This window comes from Gallus gallus, chromosome 1 (genome assembly GCF_016699485.2).
Source record: "Gallus gallus isolate bGalGal1 chromosome 1, bGalGal1.mat.broiler.GRCg7b, whole genome shotgun sequence".
Lineage (NCBI taxonomy): Eukaryota > Metazoa > Chordata > Aves > Galliformes > Phasianidae > Gallus > Gallus gallus.
This window is the reverse complement of record NC_052532.1, coordinates 76,510,164-76,534,018: the sequence shown is the minus strand read 5'-3', so window position 1 is coordinate 76,534,018 and position 23,855 is coordinate 76,510,164. Positions and strand designations below refer to the sequence as shown.

At 41.2% G+C, this 23,855-nt stretch overlaps 1 protein-coding gene across 3 annotated transcripts in view; it reads left to right on the top strand.

Moving 5' to 3' along the window:
* MAN1A2 (mannosidase alpha class 1A member 2) overlaps positions 1-23,855 on the top strand; it is a 136,763-nt gene that overhangs the window by 29,992 nt on the left and 82,916 nt on the right. For 2 of the 3 annotated variants that reach the window (XM_416490.8, XM_040648426.2), the window contains one exon: positions 7,744-7,999. In XM_416490.8, coding sequence (XP_416490.3) covers positions 7,744-7,999 — 256 coding nt within the window. Of the gene's footprint in view, positions 1-7,743; positions 8,000-13,267; positions 23,563-23,855 lie in introns of those variants that run through there. The other variant, XM_046902796.1, reaches the window with a different exon arrangement.

Below are 23,855 nucleotides of genomic sequence, written 5' to 3'. Positions count from 1 at the left end.
ACAGAGGATAGGAGAGACTTATATTAAAATTCATCCTGGTATGTGAAGCTTTAGTGACTGCTCTCTAGAACGTCATACCTCATGCATATTTGTAGTGCATTGTTTCATTTGGTGATTCTGTTGTCAAGCCTTACAATTTGTGACCTTCTCTGAATGACATTTTGTCTGCTTGTGGAGACTGTTCAATGCTTTTGCATAAACAGCTTCAATAGTTAATGACAGTAACTGTTCAAAAAATGTGCACCTGTTTCTGGTATGCCCTTGTTTCGACTTTTTGAAAGGATAGATAGCAGCAGGACAAGGGGAAATGGTTTTAAGTTGAAGGAGGGAAGATTTAGGTTGGGTGTCAGGGGGAAGTTCTTTGCTGAGAGAGTGGTGAGGTGCTGGAACAGGCTGCCCAGAGAGCTTGTAGATGCCCAGTCCCTGGAGGTGTTCAAGGCCATGTGGAGGTTGGTGGCCCTGCCTGTGGCGGGTGGGTTGGAGATTCATGATCCTAGAGGTCCCTTCCAACCCAGGCCATTCTGTTTGGTTTCAAACTCATTGTTGGATTTTTTTATGGTTCTTTCTGGCCAAAAAAACAGTCTAATCACCAATCCTTCTAATATTGCTTGCTTTAAAGTGGCTACCAATGTAGTTCCATGGTATTTGGACCTGTCTGGAGACTGTAGTATAAGCTGGTGGGATCTGGTCTTGTTCAATATCTTCATCAGTGACCTAGATGAAGGGTTAGTATATACCCTTGAAGTTTGCTGAGAGGATGGCTGTCACACCAGAAGGCTCTGCTGTCATTCAGCAAGACATGGACAGTCTGGAAAGTTGTGTGGAGAAGAACCATTTGAGGTTCAATAGGGGCAAACATGGAGTCCTATAGCTGGGAAGGAATAACAGCATGCATCAGTAGAGGTTAGGGGTTGACCTGCTGGACAGGAACTTTGCAGAGAAGGACCTGGGTGTGCTGGTAGAGAACAGGATGACCATGAGCCAGCAGTGTGCCCTTGTGACCAAGGCCAATGGTATCCTGAGGTGCACTAAAAAGAGCATGGCCAGCAGGTGGAAGGAGATGATTCCCCCCCCTGCTCTGCTTTGATGAGTCCGCATCTGGAGTACTGTGCCCAGTTCTGGGCTCCTCAGTTCAAGAAAGACAGGAAACTGTTAGAGAGAGACCAGAAGAGGGCCACAAAGTTGATTAAGGGCCTGGTACACCTCCCTTGTGAGGAAAGGCTAAGAGACCTGGGACTGGTCCATCCCAGACTGGTCAGCATGGGGAAGAGATAACTGAGGGAGCACCTCATCAATGCTTATAAACATCTTAAGTGTGGAAGTCAAGTGGATTGGGCCAGGCTCTTTGCAGTGGAGCCCAGTGGCAGGACAAAGGACAGTGGGCATACACTGGAACATACATAGGAAATTCCATCTTAACATGAGGAAAAACTTCATTAGTTTGAAGATGACAGAACACTGGAAGAAGCTGCCAAGAGTCGCTGTAGAGTCTCCTTCTCTGGAGATGTTCAAAACCTGCTTGGATGCTTTCCTTTGTGACCTACTGTAGGAAACCCGCTTTAGCAAAGGAGTTGGAATAGGTGATGTCCAGATGTCTCTTTCAACTGCTATGATCCTATGATTCTATGTAGCTTTTGTAGCAGCTTTTGCTTTAAGTAAGCTTTTAGATGATTTTTCTCAAAATGTTCTATAATAATCTAGTTTGCTAGTGTCCCCAGAGGCAGGGATGTTAGTTGGATATGGAAACTATTTGATATGTTTGCTCTGCAGTTGTTTCCAATTTTTTTTAAACAAAGTGAGAATGTGTTCTTTGGTCTTCTCTGCAGTCTTTTTTCTTTGAGTATCTGAATGTAATGATAATTGTACATACTGAACTGTTGCTGACTTTCTTATGCTGGATGGGAAGCATTTGAATGCCACTTTGGAGGTAGCAGGTAATCTCAGTTGATCATGTTTCCAATATTTCCTTCACAACTTCACTGTGTTTTCACTTTCTCTCGTATTGCTTAAGAACTCAGAAGAAATGTGATACTCATTTTTAGGGGTGAGTTTCTTCCACTAAGGTCTTATACTTCAATATATGTGGTAAAATATATCTTCAGCTGGAACATGCAGTGACATTTCTAGCAGCTCAAGCTGTCCATCACTGGTAATTGCACAGTGAATATCTGTCTGTAGAAGAAGCTCTTGTACCATCCTCTGTAAATTCCCTCAAATACCTGTTGACCTTTTCCTTCATCTTACTGTTTTCATATGTTTGTCTCAAAATGTCACTTCTGGAAGACTTCAGGTTGCTAGAATTTTTCATCTCTATTGAGTCTCTGTATATTTTCTTCAAGCACTTAAGTGTTCTGCTGAGTGAATGAAGGAAAGAGTGCTGTCGTTCTAACTTCTTTAATGAATCTAATTGAAAATGCTGTAGGAATAGCAGATTCTGTACATTTAGTTAGTGATTTCTGCAGTGGTAACAGACACGAGTTCAAAACTCGTTTTCTGAATTATAGCTGTTTCATGCAGCTTGAATCTGGAAGTAGGTGAGGATGCCAGAGTGATGGAGCTTTATATTGTTACTGTTGGATTCAACACCAATTAGTTGTCCTGGGACTGAAAATTACACTGAAGGAAAGACAATCTTCATGGTGCTTGATCTTGGTAATACAAACTTGCGATCTTGCACAAAGCACATTACCACAGTGAAACATTTCCCTGAGTTAAATTCATTGTAGATAATCAAACGTGGTTAATCTTTTGCGCACAAGCATGTTAACCCCAGGCTGTTAATTTCTGGAACTAAAAGTTGGATTTACTGCACTGTGATGTAGGGAATCCTCAGGGAGAGAACTGTTAACAATCATACACTTTCCACAAAATGGAGCAGTCCAAAGGGATTGATCTGATAGTATTAAACTAAATGATACGAATATTTAGCTGATTTTGACAACTAGTATCCTTACGGACTATTACATAATTTGTATGACTGTTACTAATATTGTGTCATTGCTTTTACAAAGTGGAATCTCTAAATCTTTTAAGTATCTTTAGCTTGAGTTGAATTTCAAAAACAGCTTTTAACAAAAACTGTAAGTTGTTTAAAAATCAGAAAATGCAAGTTAATACATTAACATTTCATTAAAGTATTTCAGCATGCTTTGTATCATCTACATTAATTATTTGTCCTGAATGTTCCTTTAAACATAAGCTTTCATTAACAAACACATTTCAAAACATAGTGGTCCTTATCTTACATCTGTTTTCTGTTCTGCTGTGATGATTGCACTGCTAGGAAAGTGTTCCCCATGCAATCCATCTTTTATTGGCCCAAACAGATGGAAGTCAGGAGGTGCCAAATCTGGACTATACTATTAGTATGGTAGGACACTCCAGCCAAGACTGGCAGTATGCTCCACAGTCATCAAACTGGTGTGGGGCCTGGTATTATTGTGTTGTAAGAGAGAGGTTGTCTTCTCTGGCCTGACTCTGGAAGTTTGAGCCTTCAGCTTAGTCAGCAGTGTGTTGTTGCAGTCAGAGTTGATGGGTTCCAGGGAATCTAGAAAGCCCACTCTTTTCCTATTCCAAAAGACAATGCACATCACTTTACCCACTGAAGACTGCATCTTGAACATTTTCTTTGATGGATTTCACATCACTCTGCAGACTGCTGTTTTGAATCTGGTTAATAGCAGTGACACTAAGTCTAGTCACTAGTAATGATGTGATCCAGAAAACTGTCACCTTCAACCTTGTGTTGGTTCAGTGGGTCCTGAAAAACTTGGATATGGTGTTCTATGGATGTGGACCCACAGATGTGGCCCACCTGGCACAAGCCTTACAGTGTTCCAACATTGCCACCATAGTTTCCAATGCATTGAAGCCAATATTCATGCAGTTCCCTGGTAATAATCTGCTAATTTGCGCTGATTCGCTGATTGAGACACTCTTCATTTCGTGGTGTAACAGCTGCACATGACAGGAATGTGGCTTGTCTTTCACATTAGAATCAGAGAATCATAGAATCTCAAGGTTGGAAAGGACATATAAGATCATCTAGTCCAACTGTCCTCCCATTACCCTTGCTTCTACAAGCTACTAAACCATATCTCATAGCTCCTCATCCAGATGCCTCTTGAACACTGCCAGGGACAGTGACTCCACCACCTCACTGGGCAGGCCATTCCAGTGCCTGATTACTCTCTGAGAGAAGTTTTTCCTTATGTCTAACCTAAACTTCCATTGGTACAACTTGTTGCCATTTCCTTGGGTCCTGTTTATTGCCTGGGAGAAGAGGCCAAACCCCTGCTCATCACAGCCTCCCTTCAGGAAGCTGTGGAGTGCAATGAGGTCTTCCCTGAGCCTCCTCCAGACAGAACAATCCCAGCTCCCTCAGCCACTCCTCATAAGACTTGCGCTCTAGATCCCTCACCAGTTTCATTGCCCTGCTCTGGACATGTTCCAGGGCCTTAATGTCTTTCTCTTAGTGAGGGGCCCAAAACTGAACACAATACTCAAGGTGCAGCCTCATCAATGCTGGAATGATTACCTCCCTGCTCCTGCTGGCCACAGTATTTCTAATGCAGGCCAGGATGCCATTGGCCCTCTTGGCCACCTGGGCACACTGTTGGCTCATGTTCAGCCGAGCATCAATCAACACCCCCAGGTCCCTTTCCTCTTCATGGTTGTCCACCCACTCATCCCCAAGCCTGTAGCACTGAGTGGGGTTACTGTGGCCAAAGCATTTGGACTTGTTGAACTTCATCCCATTCACCTTAGCCCAGAGATCCAGCTTATCTAAATCCCTCTAAAGGGCCTCCCTACCCTCAGGCAGATCAACACCACCTCCCAGCTTGGTGTCACCTGCAAACTTACTGACAGTACACTCAATCCCTTCATCTAGGTCATGAATAAAGATTAAACAAGATGGGCCCCAGTACCGACCCCTAGAGGGCACCACTTGAAACGGGTTGTCAGCTGGACATAACTCCAGTAACCACTACCCTTTGGGCATGGCCCTCTAGCACATTCCCTACCCAAAGGAGGGTGTACCTGTCCAGGCCACAGGCAGCCAGTTTCCCCAGGAAGATACTGTGAGAGACCATGTCAAAGGCTTTGCTGAAGTCTAAGTAGATTACGTCAACAGCTTTCCCCTTGTCTACCAGTCTGGTCATCTACTCGTAGAAGAAGATGAGATTTGTCAAGCATGACCTGCTGTAGAGCAAATAAGCATACAGATATAAGGAACTATTGTGTTTGGAAAGGAATAATCAGAGACAAATAGGAAGCTTACCCATGTCCTGGGCTCACCAAGAAAGCTCCAAGAGGAGTGATCTCCAGAGAGATCCTTCCTCAGTGGGAGTCAGCCCTTAAATGGGGTTTAGGAGAGGTGGAGCCTGGCTCCACCCCTTCGGGTCACACTGGTGGAATTGCCTCCACCTGTGCTCCCCCAGCTGACTCAGCGCTCGCCTCAGGTGGCCAATCAGAGGTTCAGGCCATGATTCAACAGTTCCCATACACCAGCCTTTTATGAACCTGTGCTGGCTGGGCCTGATCTCCTCGATGCCAGGTACATGCCATGTGTTCTCACCCAAGATGATTTGCTCCATAACTTTCCCTGGTACCAAGGTCAGGCTGACAGGCCTGTAGTTCCTTGGATCCTCTTTACTTCCCTTCTTGTAGATGGGAGTCACATCAGCAAGCCTCCAGTCCTCTGGGACCTCTGCAGATAACCAGGAGCACTGATAGATGACTGAGAGCAGCTCAGCAATCACCCCTGCCAGCTCCCTCAGCACCCTTGGGTGGAGCCTGTCCAGTCCCATGGACTTGTGACAGTCCAGATGGAGGAGCTCTCTAACTGTCTTCACCTGAATCACCGGGGGTGTATTCTGCGTAGCATCCCACGCTTCCAGGTCAGGGCATAAAGTGCCCTGAGGATAACTGATCTGAAAGACATTGCTGTCTCCACTGCTGAAATGCAGCACCCACTACATCACTGTGCTCACATCGACTATTTGGTCTCCATAAAATTTAGTAAGCATCAGTGGATGTCATTGGGTGCCATTTTTCCACATGGAGTTCAGTTCCACACCTTTGCTTCATACACACTTCCATGTCAGCTCCCATTTTGTCAGACTGCCCCTCTGTTACTGTCTGTCTGCTACACAACAACAAAATGCAATGGAGTATTGATGGGAAGGTTCAGGCTCTACTACCATGCCGCCACCATCTGCCTCTGATGTTGTGGGCCAACATAATAAAATAGGAGACATCACTTTCAGAGCAGCCCTTGTATAAAACATAACATTGGCTTTATTCTTTGACTTTTTTCTGTGTGAAGATGTAGAGAAGCAGTGTTTTGTAATCAACAGAACATAGTCTTGATGTATGAAGCTAATAAAAACTGTTCTGGTATACTTTGAAAACTCGGTAAGGTCTGTCCATATCCCTAAATATTCCAACATAAATATTATAGCACAGCACCTCAATCTGATACTTAGTTTGATTGAATCTCTGGAATGTTACTGGTTTATAGTAAATACCAAATATTTTTAATAAGCTTTGTAGGAAAAAAAAAGCCTTTTCTTTGTAAGTATATAATTAACAATTGTTCACCTAGTGTTTGTGTTGTCTCTAAATTTTGGATTGGCTTTTGATTGTCATGTGTCAGATGGTGTTTGCCCCCTTTTGCTGGAGGCAATACTTTTTCAATGAATTGGAAAAAATGCGATTTAGGACAACTTCTAAAAGCTCTTAGGCCAAGCTTCGTATCTCTGACTTGGTATGCTGCATGCCTTCTTTGCTTTTTATTTTTCACTGTCTTCCTCCTTAATCTTTTTTGAGGAAGAAGCATTTTTGTCCAGGGAGGCAGAAGGAAGAGAGTATATTGTTTTAGTCCTCACAACTGTCTTGTCTTGCATAGTTGTTGAACTCTGTATCCTTTTAAGTGTAAAACGATTGTGTTATACTGAATCTAATGTGTATTTTTCTAATGCCCTGATGAATTTTTAGGCCATTTTTCATTTGTTGTTAGAATGACCTCTCAACTCCGACTTTAAGACAGTAATCTTTTTTGTGTCTGAAACTCAACTTCTGTTGTTCATTAAAGATCGCAATGGAAGATTGTGTTTGGAGCAAGTTGTTGTTGGTTTTGGCAACGGTGATTTTCAAGTCGTACTTTATTAGAAGGCTGTACATTCTTAAATTGCTTTATAATTCTCTACCTTTAACTTGTGATGCTTATAGACCATACTGTTTGAAATGAAAAGTATTGAATTCAAAGCAAAATATAATGTGTTGGGTTTTGCAACTAATGCTGCAACCTCATTGCTCATAAAGAGAGTTACTGTAGTTTTCTGTAGCCATTACTTCAGATCTTGACAAATGATGTACTTGTTGTGCAGAAGGTGAGGAAGAACCCCTTTGATTATTTATATTTTTGAGACCAATTGACTGTTAGATGCACTTATGCACACATCCTGTAACTGAGGTATGGAATGTAGGCCTTTTCATTTTCTAAATTCTTGAGTAGATGAGCAAAGGTGTAATCCAGAAAACTGTTTTCTTACAATGCAATATAATACGTACTTCTTATCTTCTGAGGTTTGTTGCAAAAATAGTGTAGAAACTTGTCAGAATCATGAGAATTACTAGAGTAAACCAACTTGAAATATGGCTTCTGCTTTGAAGCTGCAATTTGTTTGTAACCAATGTATTTTTTAGTAAAGAGTTGCTGACTAGCATTTGTGTCTCTAGAGAAGAAGAGGAACGTCTGAGAATTAAGATCCGAGCTGATCATGAAAAGGCCCTGGAAGAGGCAAAGGAGAAATTGAAGAAATCGCGTGATGAGATTCAAGCTGAGATTCAGACTGAAAAGAACAAAGTAGTACAAGAATTGAAAAAGAAAGACAGCAAGCCGCTGCCTCCTGTTCCTTTACCAAATCTTGTTGGAATAAACAGTGGAGAACCAGCAGACCCGGATATTCGAGAGAAGAGGAACAAAATTAAAGAGGTAAATACAGGATAACTTGTATCTGGTAGCAGTTATTTATACAATATTCAGTTGTTACATGAAACAATATAAGAAAAATGGGACTACAGATCTTCTTAATTAACAGTTAGACAAAAGTATAAATCAAGTATTTTTTTATTTATCAAGACATTTTATTGCATTTTTTTTTCCCCATGTTACAGTGTTCATATTTCTTGGGATAACAATTTAAAAATGATGTTAGGGATTTCTTGAATTTGGTAGTATGGGGGTCTAAGTTTGTCATTAACAAATGGAACTGGGACAGTGTATTTGACTTTGTCAGGTTCACTTGAAAGCATATGGACTGTTTTTGTGTTACAAGATAAACATTTGAAAAAGTAGATGGGAAGATGGGAAAAATGATCTACTTCTAAAATTTGTAACTTGCCATGTTAGTATTTGTTTTTCAAATTAAGTTTTAAATAACTCCTAAAAATAGGAGTCTATTTAAGTAGGTTGTCTCATTTATCTGTAAAATATTCAAACTAATATGTTGGCATAAGCTTTTGATTCTATGGCAGCCTACACCACAGAGAATACCAATTCTAATCTTATCCTTTTCACCTGTGAGATCCATTGCAATATTTTGCCTGGGCAATGTCAGCTTATTATTTACATCAGGCATTTTTCTGAGTCTGTATTTTTAACTAGTCTGGCAGAAACACCATGGGCCATTTTTTTCTCTCCCTCTCACATCCCCCCAAATCTGATTATTTTTATGCCCCCAAGTCAGCTTTACAGACAGAAATGGTTCAGACCAGAGGTAGAGGGACACGAACTCTGTATGTAAAGAACATCTGGGACCACAGCGCTGAGTTTCACTGAGTTTTGTAAGCTCATATAAATAAATATGTCAGTCATATAGCTGTCCTAGTAATAGGGAATTATCAAAGCTGGAGTATGTGGCATGTGGTGGGTAGGTCACCCAAGGTAGAGTTTTGCTGTGAATATTAACGATGGCTATGTAAAATACATTCTTAACAAGTAATAAGCAATTCTTTATGTCTGTGGAACTGTATCATTATTTGAACCTACAGGTAGCAAATCCTGTCTGTAATTTTAACTGAAATTTACTATAGTTAAATACATCCTGAGTTTGCCACTGATGTATTTCATGGGTAGAAAAAACATAATTTGACCAAGCACTGAGCATGGCTAATGATGATGAAGTGAACTAAAAGAAACCCTAGAGTTCAGTTAGATTAAACCTAGGACTACAGGGAAAACTGAAAATCAGACCGGTAATCTGTATTTCTGAGACAGCCAGCAGGGCTTCACCAGGGGCAGATTGTGCCTAACCAATCTCATGGCCTTCTATAATGGAGCGATGGTATTGGTAGACAAAGGAAGAGCAACTGATGTCATGTACCTGGACTTGTGCAAGGGCTTTGACATGATCCCACACCACATCCTTATCTCAAAATTGGAGAGAGATGAATTTGAAGACTGGACCGTTAGTTGGATGAATAATTGTTTGGATAGTCGTAGCCAGAGGAGTGGTGTCCATGGCTCTGTGTCCAGGTGTAGGCTGGTCACAAGTGGTGTTCTGCAGGGGCCCATCTTGGGACAAGTGCTCTTCAACATCCTTATCAGTGATGTAGACAGTGGGGTTGAGCATACCCTCAGCAAGTTTGCAAAGACAACAAGCTGAGTGCCGCAGTTGACACAATAGAAGACGGGGACGTCCAGAGGAATCTGAACAGGCTGAAAAAGTGAACATACGAGAATCTAATGAGATTTAACAAAGCCACATGTGAGGTGTTGCTCTTGGGTTGAGGCAATCCCAGATGTGAGTACAGACTGAGAGAAGAGCTCATTAAGAGCAGCCCTATCGAGAAGGACTTGGGAGTCCCAATGAGCCAAGAATGTATACTTGCAGCCTGGAAGGCCAACAGTATTGTTAGCTGCATCAAGAGAGGTGGCCAGCAAGCAGGAGGAAATGGTTGTCCCCATCTACTCTGCTGTTGTGAGGTCTCATCTGGAGCACTGTGTCCAAGCCTGTGACCCCCAGTATGGGAATGGTGCAGAGCTGTTGGAGCAGATCAAGAGGAGGTCCACGAAGATTATCGAAGAGTTGGAGCACCTCTCCTGTGAATCCTATGAATGAAGATTGAGAGAGTTGGGCGTGTTTAGCTTGGAGGGGAGAAGGCTCTGGGGAGACCTCACTGCAGCCTTCTCATACTTGAAGGTAGCTTACAAGCAGGAAGGGGATCAACTTTTTACACAGCCTGATAGTGATAAGGCAAAGGGGAATGGCTTTAAAGTAAAAGAATGCAGATTTAAGTTAGATGTTAGGAAGAAATTTTTTATTCAGAGGATGGCGAGGCACTCAAACAGGTTTCCCAGGAAAGTTGTGGATGCACCATCTCTGATTGTGTTCAAGGCCAGATTAGATGAGATCCTGGGCAGCCTGATCTAGTGGTTGGCAACCCTGCCCATGGCAGAGGGTTGAAAGTGAATGATCTTTAAGGTTCCCTCCAACCTAAGCCATTCTATGACTAGAGACTTGCTGATGTTACACTCTTCTTTAAGAAGGATCGTAAGGAGGATCCAGGAATGTACAGGCCTGTCAGCCTGACTTGAGTGTCAGGAGAGGTTATAGAATAGATCATCTTGAGCGCATTCACGTGTGTGGGGATCAGGACCAGCCAGGTTCATGAAAGGCATGTCCTGTCTTACCAGCTTCATCTCCTTCTATGACCAGGTGAACTACCTGGTGGATGAGAGAGAGGCTGTTGACGTAGTCTGCCTAGACTTCAGCAAAGCGTCTGACTGTCTCCCACAGTATTCTCCTGGAGAAGTAGGCAGCCCATGACTTGGACACTTACACTCTTTTGTGGGTAAAAACCTGACTGTAATGCTGGGCCATGAAAGTGGTGGTGAATGGAGTTAAATCCTGCTGGTGACTGGTCATGAGTGGTATTCCCCAGGGGTCAGTGCTGGGGCCCATCCTGTTTGATATCTTTATTGATGATTTGGATGAGGGAATTGTATGCACTTTCAGTAAGTTCACAGACAGCACCAGGTTGAAGGGGGAAGTGTCAATCTGCCTGAGGGTGGGAGGGCCCTACAGAGAGACCTAGACAGGCTGGATTGATGGGCTGAGGCCAATGAGATGAAGTTCAACAAGACCAAGTGTTGAGTCCTGCACTTTGGTCACAGTAATCTCATGCAGTGCTGCAGTGGAGCGGAGTGGCTGGAAAGCTGCACAGAGGAAAAGAGTCGGGATGTTGATCAACATTTGGCTGAGTGTGAGCCAGCAGTAGGCCCAGATGCCCAAAAAGGCCAAAGGGATTCTTGCTTGTATCAGAAATAGTGTAGCCAGTAGGACCGGGGAAGTGATTGTCCCCCCATATTCAGCTCCAGTGAGGGTGCACCTTGAGTACTATGTTCAGTTTTGGGTCTCTCACTATAGTAAAGACATTGAGACCCTGGAGCACATCCAGAGAAGAGCAACAAAGCTAATGAAGGGTCTAGAGCACAAGTCTTATGAGGAAAATGTGAGGGAACTGGGATTGTTTAGTTCGGCGAAGAGGAGGTTTAGGGAATACCTTACCACTCTTTATACCTCCCTGTAAGGAGATTGTAGAAAGGTGGGTGTTGGCATCCTAGGTAACTAGTGATAGGATAAGAGGGAATGGCCTCAAGTTGTGCCAGAGGATGTTCAGGCTGTGAATTAGGAAAAATTTCTTCTCAGGGTGGTTAGGTATGGGAATAGGTTGCACAGAGAAGTGGTGGAGTCATTGTCTCTGGAGGTGCTTAAAGAAAGGGTTGACACGGTACTTAGGGATGTGGTTTAGTGGGCAGTATTGGTTGTAAGTAGATGGTTGGAGTAGATGATCTTAAAGGTCTTTTCCAACCTTAATGATTCTATGATTCTGTTATCTACAGCACACTCCAAACACAGTATCTCCCCTTGTTTGCCTTTCCTTGACTTCTCTTAAACAGAGAAACTTGGCCTGTTCATCTCTGTAAGTAATCTCCATGCAGTCAAGTCCTTCCTAATGTAGAGGGCTACACCACCTCTCTCTCCCTTCTCATCACTCTCAGAGCCTGTAGCCATCTGTCTCAGCAGTCCAATTGTGTGAGCTATCCTGCCATGTCTCACTGAGGCCTGTGATATTGCAGATGTGAGACTGGACTGAAAACTCCAGTTCCTCTTGCTTATTTCCCATGCTAACTGCATTTGTGTAGAAACATTTTAAGTTCTACTGGCTGGCATTCCTTTTTGCGGTTCTTCGTAGGTTTCAGGACCTGCTGAATGGACAACACAGGAGGACATAAGCAAACCAAGTGGTTCCTGGAATGCATTGTTTGATATCAGTGGTTCTGTGGCAGGGTGGAGGCTGGTCACTAGTGCTGTCCCTCAAGGGTCCGTCTTGGGACTGGTGCTCTTCAGCGTCTTCATCAATGACATAAACCATGGCATTGAGTGCACTTGCAGCAAGTTTGCAGATTACACCAAGCTGAGAGGTGTAATTGATACATTGGAAGGAATGGAAGCCATCCAGAGGGACCTAGCATGGTGGAGAAGTGGGCCAATGTGAACCTAATGAGGTTCACATATAGGCCATATGCAAGGTGTTGCATTTGGGCTGGAGCAATCCCAAGTATTTATACAGACTGGGCGAAGAACACCTTGAGAGCAGCCCTGTGGAGAAGGACTTGGGGGTCCTGGTAGACAAGAAGCCAGACATGAGCCAACAGTGTGCGCTTGCAGCCCAGAAGGGCAACTGTGTTCTGGGCTGCATTAAAAGAGGAGTGGACAGCAGGGGGAGGGAGGTGATTGTGCCCCTCTACTCAGCTCTTGTGGGGCCCCATCTGGAGTACTGCGTCCAGGCCTGGGGCCCCCAGCACAAGAAAGACGCAGAGCTCTTGGAACAAGTCCCGGGGGGAACCACTAAGATGATCAGAGGGCTGGAGCACCTATCCTATGAAGAAAGGTTGAGGGAACTGGGCTTGTTTAGCTTGGAGATGAGAAGACTCTGGGGAGACCTCATTGTGGTCTTCCAATACTTGAAGGGAACATATAAACAGGAGAGGGAACGGCTGTTTACGCAGGTGGATAGTGATAGGACAAGGGGGGGTATGGTTTTAAACTGAGACAGGGGAGGTTTAGGTTAGATATGAGGAGGAGTTTTTCACTCAGAGGGTGATGAAGCACTGGAGCAGGTTGCCCAAGGAGGTTGTGGATGCCCCATCCCTGGATGCATTCAAGGCCAGGCTGGATGTGGCTCTGGGCAGCCTGGTCTGGTGATTGGCAACCCTGCATATAGCAGTGGGCTTGAAACTCGATGATCAACCCAGGCCATTCTATGATTCTACAATGTCACCGAAGTGATAGGGGAGCCAGTGAGGAAAGATGTTCTGCTAGATCTCATACCAACAAAGAGGGGCCTGTCAATGGCAGCCTTGACTTCAGTGACTGTGAGATAGTGGAGTTTAGAATCTTGAAGGGAGGAAGCACGGGAGAAGCAAAATCACAGTGATTGACTTCAGGAGAGCAGGCTCTGGCCTTTTCAAAGGTATAATTACTGGAGTCCTGTGGCATATAACCGTAGAGAGAAGTGGAGCCCAAGAAAGCTGGCTAGTATTCAAGGATCACCTCCTCCAAGGTAAAGATGGGTCTATCCTAACAAATAGGAAGTCCAGCGAAAATGCCAGGAAACTTGCTTGGAAGCACAAGATGTTCCTGGCTAAACTTGATCACAGGAAGAAAGCATACAGAAGGTGGAAGCAAAAGCAAGTAATTTGGAATGAATACAGTGACACTGCCTGAAGATGTAAAGATGAGATTAGGAAAGTGAAAGCCCAAATGGAATTGGACAAGAGGTGTCAAAGATGACTAGAAGGGCTTCTCTAAGTGTGCAGACAACAAATGGAGGACTAAGGAAAATATGGGTCTGTTGCTAAATGAGATGGAAACCTGGTTCCATATAAAAGATGGAAAGGACTGAGAAACTGAATGTCTTCTTTGTCTTTCTTACTAGTAAGGCTGGTCATCAGGAATCCTAGGCCCAGAAGGTCATAGAGAAAGACTGGAGCAAGGAAGACACTTCCTCAATGGAACAGGATCAGGTCAGGGAATACTTAAAGAATCTGGACATACATAAGTCTGTAAGCCCAAATGTCATAACATGGACTCATGAGTGAGGAGGGAGTTGGCTGGGCCCAGTCCTGTTCAAAATCTTCATTAATGATTAGGTTTATAGGACAAGTCTGCTGCTGTCGCAAATGGGAGGAGTGGCTGAAACATCAGAGGGTTGGCTGTGCTGCCATTATGAGTGACCTGGACTTGTGTTCTATCCAGAGGCTGGAGAAACTGGCTGATAGAAACCTTTTTGAAGTTCAAAAGAAAGTGCAAAGCCCTGTGTTGGTGGGGAACAACCTTATACTGGGGAGAACCCAGTCAGTGGTGGGCCCTGAAGATGATTATCAGACTGGACTACCTCTCACAAGAGGGAATGTTGAGAGAACTGGGTCTTCTTAGCCTAGAGAAGGCTGAAGGGGTGGAATGGGGTGGGAGCATTGGAATAACATTTAAAAATACCTGAAGAGAGGAACAGAACCAGACTTTTTTCTGTGATGCCCTGTGCCACCACAGAAAAAAAGAGACAGTGGACACAAACTAAAACACATAGGTCCTTCCCTCTGAACATCAGGAAGCAGTTCTGTCCTGAGGAAACACCTGCAAAGGTTGCTCAGAAGTTTTAGAGTCTCCTCCGTAGGAATCTTCTGGAGCAGTCTAGATATGGGCCTGGGCTTTTTGCTCTCAGTGAGCCTGCTTGAGCAGGACTAGGTGACCTTCGGAGGTCCCTGCCAACCTCAGCCATTCTATGAAGTCTGTTGTCTAAGCCTGTTAGCTACAAGGAAGCTTTACCAGTATGTAACAAATGTGCAGTTAAGTAAATGGAGTGAAATAGTTATTTTATTCTAGGCTTCAAAGATATGTTGTCAGAGTCTAAGAGTCCTCTGGAGCTTTTGTTCTACTTGTCCTGTATTCATTGTGATACACAATCATGTAATAAGGCAGTCCAAATTGTACTGTTTATTCCTTAAAAGGTTGAGTACTGTTCAAAGTTGTGAAGATGCTGATTTTGCAGCATGCTTGCTTCTTGAGCACTTTAAAAACTTTCTAAGCTTCATGACACAGGCTTGAAAGGGGATGTTTTATTGATATTTGAGAAGTTGTTTTTAACACAGCAAGATTTTGATTCTGTTCCAAAAAGATGAGCAAGACATTTAATCAAAAGTTGTTGCAAACCATCTTCAAGTGTGTCACCTCTGATCTCTGGATGTCCATTTTAAAACACGACACCTGCAGAACAAATCACTGCTGAGTTTGGATGAATCAAGTGAGTCAGAAACAACACTTTGGTTGGGAAACTGAAGGTCTGCCAGTGAAAATAAAGTTGATCTAGATCCACTCAAATCTTCTTTGAGTGCATCTTATTTTAAAATGTGAATTCTAATATGGTGCCTTTTAGAGGAGAGATATTTACTTAAGAGAGGAGATAATATTAGTGGAAGAAATTTTGGAAACATTTTTATGCGTGTACTAGAAGATATGTGATGAAAATGTGCTTTCATCATGGTCTTTGAATGCTGCTCAAAAAGCTCCTAACAATGCTGAGAAGTAACAACTTTAAAAGCAGCAAAACTAATGGTTTCCTATGGCTTTCTGACTGCCATAGCCTTATACCACCCACTGCTCCTATCTCACGCATACATTGCTGTGAACTTCCTCTTGTCTTCTAATTTGACTGTATGAATTGCAGTGTATTCTGTGTTCGGTTTGGAGCCACCTGTGTGCTAAATGCTGCCCCTTTGAAGAAATAAAAGAATGGATTTTAACTGCCTTTCTCTCAGTTGGAGTAATAATTTGTGTCCATCTTCCTTACAGAGATGTTGATTTCTTTTCGTTTCTCACAAAAAGTAGAGGTCTGAAATAGCCAATTCCTCCAACTCTGAAATCAAGTTTAGAGTTAGACAATGGATTCAAAGGGTAGCTCAAATGTGACAAATGACAGAAGTATAGACGGCATGATTGCCTAAGTTTTATTCTCTTAAGAAATCGGGTTTAAAAAAGGACAGTCCTATATCTGAATTCTGTTTTGTGTACTTATTGAGAAAAGAGCTATGCAGAAGAAAAAGTATTTAATCATGTGGAGGTCTTTTTATACTGCATAACTCCTCTTTTCATAGTTAACTGTTCACAATTTCCATGCTAATCTCATTTATTTTTGTGACTGCACTATTTCTGATCTAGCTAAATGGGCTGTCCTCTGTGACTGTGGAATTTCTTTCAGCATTTAAAAACAAATTGAAGCAATTTTCTTTCTGCTTTCAATATATTATTTCTGTTTTCACTGTCACTTGGATAGGGCATCTGTTTTTAGTAATTTTTCTGTATTTTGTTAACATTTTTGTGCTTTATTTTATAGCTCGCTGCATCTGCCTTTGATCACAATAAAAACGAAATACCACAAATACCTACCTTTTTCAGTATTTAAGGTAGCACTCCCTCCATGTGTGTGAGTGCATATCCGTGTGTATGTTTTAGTAAGTGGCTCTGTTTCAGCACTCCTGAAGTGTTCTGGATTCTCAAGTGTTATTCAACCTATTGAAAGCAGCTGTGTTGGCTTTAAGCTAGTTTCGCTGTGCTTTTTTGATAATTGTCATCTCATTTTTACTGAACAACATCTACATAAAGTCAAGATGGACTCATTTTCATCAAAACACAGTATAGCCTTTTGGCAAACTAATTTTCAATGACTTTATCACTTTGATCAGTATTTCAGCCAGTACAGGCAAGTTAGGAATGTCCCTTTCACAGATTTGTGTCTGTGCGTGCTGGGAAATTGTATGGTATAAAAAACTAATTTTAAACTTGTTAAAAATTATGCTTATGAGAACTCCTGCAATTTGTTGTATTTATTCTGCTCAGACAGGAGAAGGAAAATAAAACTTCTTACCTGTGTGCCTGGTGCAGTATTACAGCAGCACGGCCTAGATAGCTTGCTTTGGTTGGTAACTTAAAACGCACTGCTAATGTGAAGAATGCATGTGTGTTCAAAGGTATTTAAAAAATAAATCAGTTCCTTCGATTTTTAGCAATTTCAGAATTTCCTAGCACACTTGCATTGCTAGAAGAATGTTAAAAATTCAAGAAGGTCTTTGAAAACAATATTATATTCTTTCAGGCCATTGTGACACAAACTACTTTTCAACAATGAACTATAATACATCCACAGCATTTTAAATTTTTAAATGCAAAGTGAAAAATAAGAAAATAAATACTACATTTCTCTGGTAAAGTCAGCCAAATGAAAATAAGGAAAACCCCAGGTAAACTACTTGTTGCCAGAACTGTTAGGTCTCTCTGAAATCTAATGGAACTTCTTGCTGTCTTTTACATTTTGCATTTTGTGCTTCCTTTTTTTTCCCCTGTACTATGAAGATTTTGCTATCAAAAATAATGAGTTCTGGCTGGATGGAAAGTACTGGATATTAAGTTTCAGAAGATACAGAGTAGAAAGTATTTTGCAGCTAGGAAACTCTGTTTGGAAAGCAACAGTATCCTCTTAAACACTGTAAAGATTGTACTACCTACTGGTCATTTTTGCAGGATTTCTTTTGTAGCCCTTTCTCTATTTCCCAGAGCAACATAGAATATATGGCAATGTGTTCTTTAACATAAAGAATGTAAAGAATTTGTTTGATATAAATACTTTGAGGCAGTGTTTCTGAATTGCTGTGTATCAGTGACTTCGTAAAATATCATTGTAAACTACTAGTAGTTGATCAGCCAACTCTTGTGGTGTGTTCAGCTAACACATAGACCATATATGTATGCTGCTTCAGTACCTGACACTTTGAACAATTAGTGTGTTCTGGGATTTGGATTCTTGATCTGTATTGCTGGCGTCTATTCTTTATTTCTGCTTTACCAGTGGACTAGAAGGTGACTAAGAAGACAGAGTTTTTTTAAAAGGATTCAAGACAAGATGAAAGAACTACGGAGTCCTATGTTTGATGAATTAACTGTGCAGATTAACAGAAACTAGAAGAGGGAATAAAGTAGTTGAACACAGATACCAAAGATTCCCGGTGTGTTTTTTTTTTAAATGACGATCATAACACACAAAGGAAGGAGACCTAATGGCTGTATACACGATGCATCAAATAAAACATTTGGCAAAGTTCATTACTAACAGCTATTGAAATAAAGTAGTCTTGGGTTTGAGGATGATGTATCTCTTTTGTCCTGGAGAAACTGTTTGACTGCAGGAAGCAGCTTTGTCAACATGGAGATTCAAAGTAGAAAACAGAGGCCTGACAGAAGAATTGCTGAAAAATCTAGTGGAACTGAATGATTTCTCATACAAAGATAAAATGATCCCCACTGGGACTGGGAGAGTATGAAATTAGAACTTGACACTTACTATGATAAGGTATGAGGTGACTTACTCACACCTGAGAATGAGAACTTGTTCTATGGGAAGGTCACTCATAGTGCTTAATACCAGAGAAAATAAATAAATAAATAAATGGAAACATCTAGCATTTCAGGAAGGGAAGACAAAATAGACAAAGTCCATTTGCTAGTGTAGCAAACCTAGCATCTTGCATTCTTAGTGTAGTTCTAGTCTCTCAGTTTCAAAAGTGTAGTAAAACTGCTGAAACTATAAGAATAAGCCGATGAAGATGATTAAATTGTCAGAAAAGGCGAGAGTGTAAGTACTGCTTTCTAGTGGTTGGTGTGCAGTTCTGCTACAAAGATAATCTGTGAGTTTTCAGAACACAGGACTAGTTAAATCCATGACTCTACCAGTTTCACTTAAAACAATAAAAACATAGAACAGATATCAAAAATACAGATTCACTAGGTTGAAAAAAAAGAATCAAAATACTTTCGGCTTTCTTACAGAAATTTGAGAGTCAGTTCACTGCTGTAATCCTTCCAGGTTTATGCCGTTGACCTCTACTGTTTCAGTTCTTACCAAACTGAAGTATTGTGCCCTTAGTTCCATCAGGTGTCTTAGGCTTCAGGTCTTTTATGTAAACAGTCAAGTTCCCCATTTTGCATTAATGTGATTGACATTTTTGTTTTGATATAATCATGGATCTGTTGCTAAATATTTCAGAAAGTGAAGAGGACACAGTTTTCTGTGTGTTAAAGCATGTTCCAAACAAATTTTTTGGGTGTTCAGATGTGCATGGCAGAGGTTTAAATGGATACTTTAATTAATTTATATTTAGGTAGAGATTTGTCGTTTCCAGAAGAATAAAATAATAATTTTTCTAATTATCTTCAAACATCTGAGTGTCAATACAATGAAAAGATCATTCCTTTCTAGTCACAGCAGTTCTCAACAAATTGTTTTATTTGCTTATTTCGTAGGACTCTGATTTAGTTTTTTAAGTTAAATTTCTACCCTTTTTGAGGGACTGGAAAGAGGCCTTTAGAAATATTAGCTCAAGCCAGACTGCTTCATTGTGCTGCTGTAGTGATGAGACTACTCAACAAAAGTCCTTTCCATTACTGTAATATCCCTTTATTGTTGAAAATATGATTTTGTTAAAGGACATCATTACAACTCTGCCTTTATGAAATACCAATTTCTTAGCAAGCGCAGTGGATAAGACCCAATGAACCAGGCACACACACTGTAAAGTAAGTAAAAGGATCTAAGAATTTTGTATGTACAAAAGCAGTTTCATTTGAGACAGATCCTGCTTTTTGCCATTCTGGCAGCAGAGTCCAAATTAATCTTTTTTTTGTAGAATTATCATGCTGTACACACAACATTGCCTTGCTGACTAGTATTTTTGGATGCATCCTGTGATAAATATTTTTGAGACTGGTATGTAATGAACCTATTCCAATAGGATTTGTTTTGTGTCAAAAGCAGAATCGGTCATCTGGAATTAATGGAACTAGTGAGAGTTCCATCAGTAAAAACATTCATTCTCTGGTGGCCACGTGGTGAGATCTTCATATTATATACCATCAAATGCCAAGGACTTACTGTAGGTGTGTTCCTTATAGTTCCTGAGCCAAAGGAACTATATCCTCTGCTAGGGTTCTAGCTGTCAGAGGCATGTCTTTTCCCATCTCACAAACTTCTGTTCCCAGTTACATAGGTGTGTATCCTGTTACTGCATCCAACAGCAACAGAAATCTCATTTTGTTACCAGATCTCTTGGTATATCATACTTACAGAACTCAATACTGTGTACAGGAGCTGTGGGATTTCTCACATATGCAGTTGTCCGCTCACGTGATATGCTGAAGTCTTGGCTCAGTGGTAGACAAGGATATCACCTTGTGTACCAGAATAATTTGCAGCGTTCGTCTGAAACAAATCAGTTGATCTGCTAATGTGAAAATAATAAAAAGATCCTCGGAGAATTATAATTCCATTTCCTTTCTTTCCTGTTTGGGAGAGGCAGAGGAAACATGGCAAACACCTGCTCATGTTTATGCATGTAGCTTATTCTCTTCAAAATATAATTTCCTTTCTCAGAATGTTAGCCAGTACAGTCAATTATGTCTTAGTCTCTCATGTTTGACAATGCTTCTCTATCTACTTAGGTTACTTTTCCATTAATTGATTAATATGGTGAGATTAGTTCCTTTAAGAGGTCTATCTTACAATATCTCCTAAGGTGACATTCAGGTATCTCAGAAACTTAAAGATTTTTGAAACTGGTACTGGTGTATACTTTAACTCTAGGCAGTGTGTATAGTTTCCTGAGATCTGCTTATAATTTTTTTTTAACAAAATTGCACCTTCTCCTCAGTTTCCCAGTAGGCATAGCAAATTGGAACGGTGAAATATTCCCTGATTAACATTCTGCTGCAAGTAAACAATGTATTGCTCTTTCTTTTGAGCTTAGCCAATTTGTTTTCTATACTGATATTTGTCTGCAATTTGTCTGAGACTTTTACAGAGCTAAAATATCAGTAGTCATTTGATTCTCCATTGTGAAAAATGCCATTGATGCATTCTAAGGTCTTAGAAGCTCATTTCCCCTTTTGTGGAAGGTTGGTTAGAACTGCCATGTCACTGTCAGAGTGGTAACTCTTTAGCTCTACATTCTGGTGCTTTCTAAAAATACAAGTCTGTTTTTTTTTCAAAGTAGTGTTTTCAGGACTGTCTTGTGATTTTATGCACAATAATTCAGGAAGACCTTGACTGTCCTGTCTCATCCTTAAGTAGCCCTGTCTGATCTCGTAAGTGACCTTGCTTTATTCCAGAGGTTGGAATGAAGAGATTCTGATGTCCCTTCCAGCCTGAGTGAAGCTGTGATTCTTGATTCTATCACCGTAAGTTAATTAAAAAAAAAAAAAAAAAAAAAAAAAAAAGATTGTTTCTGGATAATATTGGTAGGAGTTCTCAGAGCTATGCTATCTCTGATCAGCTTTTTACTGTATTTAGTGATTCTGCGGTTTTCTTATGCTAGCAGAGGTTCTCTTTACCTGAGCCATCTTTATGTTTGAGTAGCTACTAATTGGTCGATTATAGAGACCTGTGCTTGTTAAACACTAAGGAATGTGTCAGTGCTAAGGAAATGTCTCTTTTCTCCTCTTTTAGCATAATACTAGTGTTCTCTTTTTCTTACAAGTTCATGTCCTGCTTGTATATCTCTGCTGTGTTCCAGGTTATCATAAGTTGGGCATAAGTTGACTCCCTCCAAGCATCTCTTGTCTCAGTTGACATTCACACAAATTATGGCTCTGTGGGTTGGATGGGGTTCTCATGATAGTTGTAGAGAGACAGTGAATTGTGCTTTGCATCTATCAGTGAGCAGCTTGGATGCAGATTGAAAGACTTGTGTTTACTGGATGCTGACTTCCAGTGAGTCCTGAACTCAGTGAGAGAAAGGAGCTGCTGTTTACCTTATGTGAGGATAGTGCTTATGAACCTACATCTGCTTGTTCCTTAAAGTTTTCTCTGGGCAGGGTGAAGGATTAAAATAAGAATGCTACATTCTTGTAGATCATGCAATTACTTGCTACAATACAATCAGCTTATTAAAGGGTTAGTGCAGGTCTTTAAGTTGCATTAGCATAGTTGTTGTTTTTTTCTCCTTTGAGCATTTCTCAAACTTGTGGAAATTATTATTTAATTTCTGTACATTTTCTGGGGGCTTTTATTTATTTTAACAGAATTTTAATACCACTTTTAAAAGTCATAATAGAAAAACAAAATACGTATAGCACTGGGGATACAACTGCATGACTGTTAATTCAGGAGTCTTCTTCAGAATTAGTTTGTTCTTAACTTCCTTCTGTCTGGGGAAGTGATTTTTAAGAATCAGGTTTCTTCCTGTTACCTGCTCTGATCTGTTTATGGAGCTGTTGGAGAGGGTCCAGAGGAGGGCCACAAAGATGGTCAGAGGGCTGGAGCACCTCCCCTACGAAGACAGGAGAAGAGAAAGCTACAAGGAAACCTCATTGCAGCCTTCCAGTATTTAAAAGGGGATCATAAACAGGAGGGGAAATCAACTTTTTACAAGGGTAGATAGCATTAGGACAAGGGGGAATGGTTTTAAGCTCAAGGAGGAACAATTTAGATTGAATGTCAGGGGAAATTCTTCATAGAGAGAGTGGTGAGGTGCTGGAACGGGCTGCCCAGAGAGGTTGTGGATGCTCCGTCCCTGGAGACATTCAAGACTAGGTTGGATGGAGCCCTGGGCATCTGGAGATCAGTGGCCCTGCCTGTGTCGGGGGGTTGGAGATTGATGATCCTTGAGGTCCCTTCCAACCCAAGCCATTCTATGATTTAAGTAACTAATATGATTATACTTCAGTTCTGTACTTTTAGTTCTACAGTTTTGTGGCTGCAGAATTTCAGCTGTATGCAAACAAATAATTTAGTGCTTAGCAAATGATATATGCAACTAATACCTGTGTATAATGCTATAATGGGATAATAATAGCAGGGTGGCAGAGTCTTTGGTGGCTGCAAATGAGAACAAGCTCAAATACAGCAACCACAGATACAGAGGGGAAAAAAAGCTGCTTACTTTTAGAAGGTCTCAGATAGGCAGGGATTTCCAGCAAGAGGTGCCCCTGCATCCACTGCCGACCCTTAAATGAGGTCTGGGAAGGGATGGATCCTGGCTCCACCCCTTCTAGTCACTCAGGTGTGTACAGTGCACCTGAGCTCCCCTGGGTTGGCCCTGCCTTCCCACCAGGTGCTTGGTCGCTGTTTCAGGCTGTGACTTATCCACTATGCTGTGGACCACTAGATTTTGGTGATTGTTTTTTTTTAGTAATGGAAACCTCTATTAAAATCTCATGGAAACAGGAATCTCAGGAACCTTAAGCTGTAAATGAATTGTCTACTGCATCATTTGTTATGCTTCCTAAAGATAAATGCTTTTGGCATTTGTCATTGTAGAGACTGTTCCACAGTATATCTCTGTCAAGCAGGTGTTTCCAATAAAAAAACAAAAAGCGTGATACCATTGCAGGATTATACTGTTGCATCAGGCTGTGACAAAGTAAATAAATCCCTTTTAAGCTTCAGGTATTGTTAGATTTTTTTCTTTTGGATAGCAGTTTAGGAGTTAGGCAGTGTTTTTACTAATTCCTTAAAGTCTGTGTATATATTTTAGGCAAAGAAATGAAAGTGAACTAATGCAGAGCATCCTGTAACTCAAGTCAAATAGACTTATGTTGTTTTCAGAAAACGCTCGCAACATACAATCTGATTTCTTTAGCAAGTAGAAATAATGGCAAAATAATTATCAGTATGGTGTAATGAATAAGGAAGATGAAGTCTCAAACAAGGAATAAAATACTGTATTACTGTATTTGTAA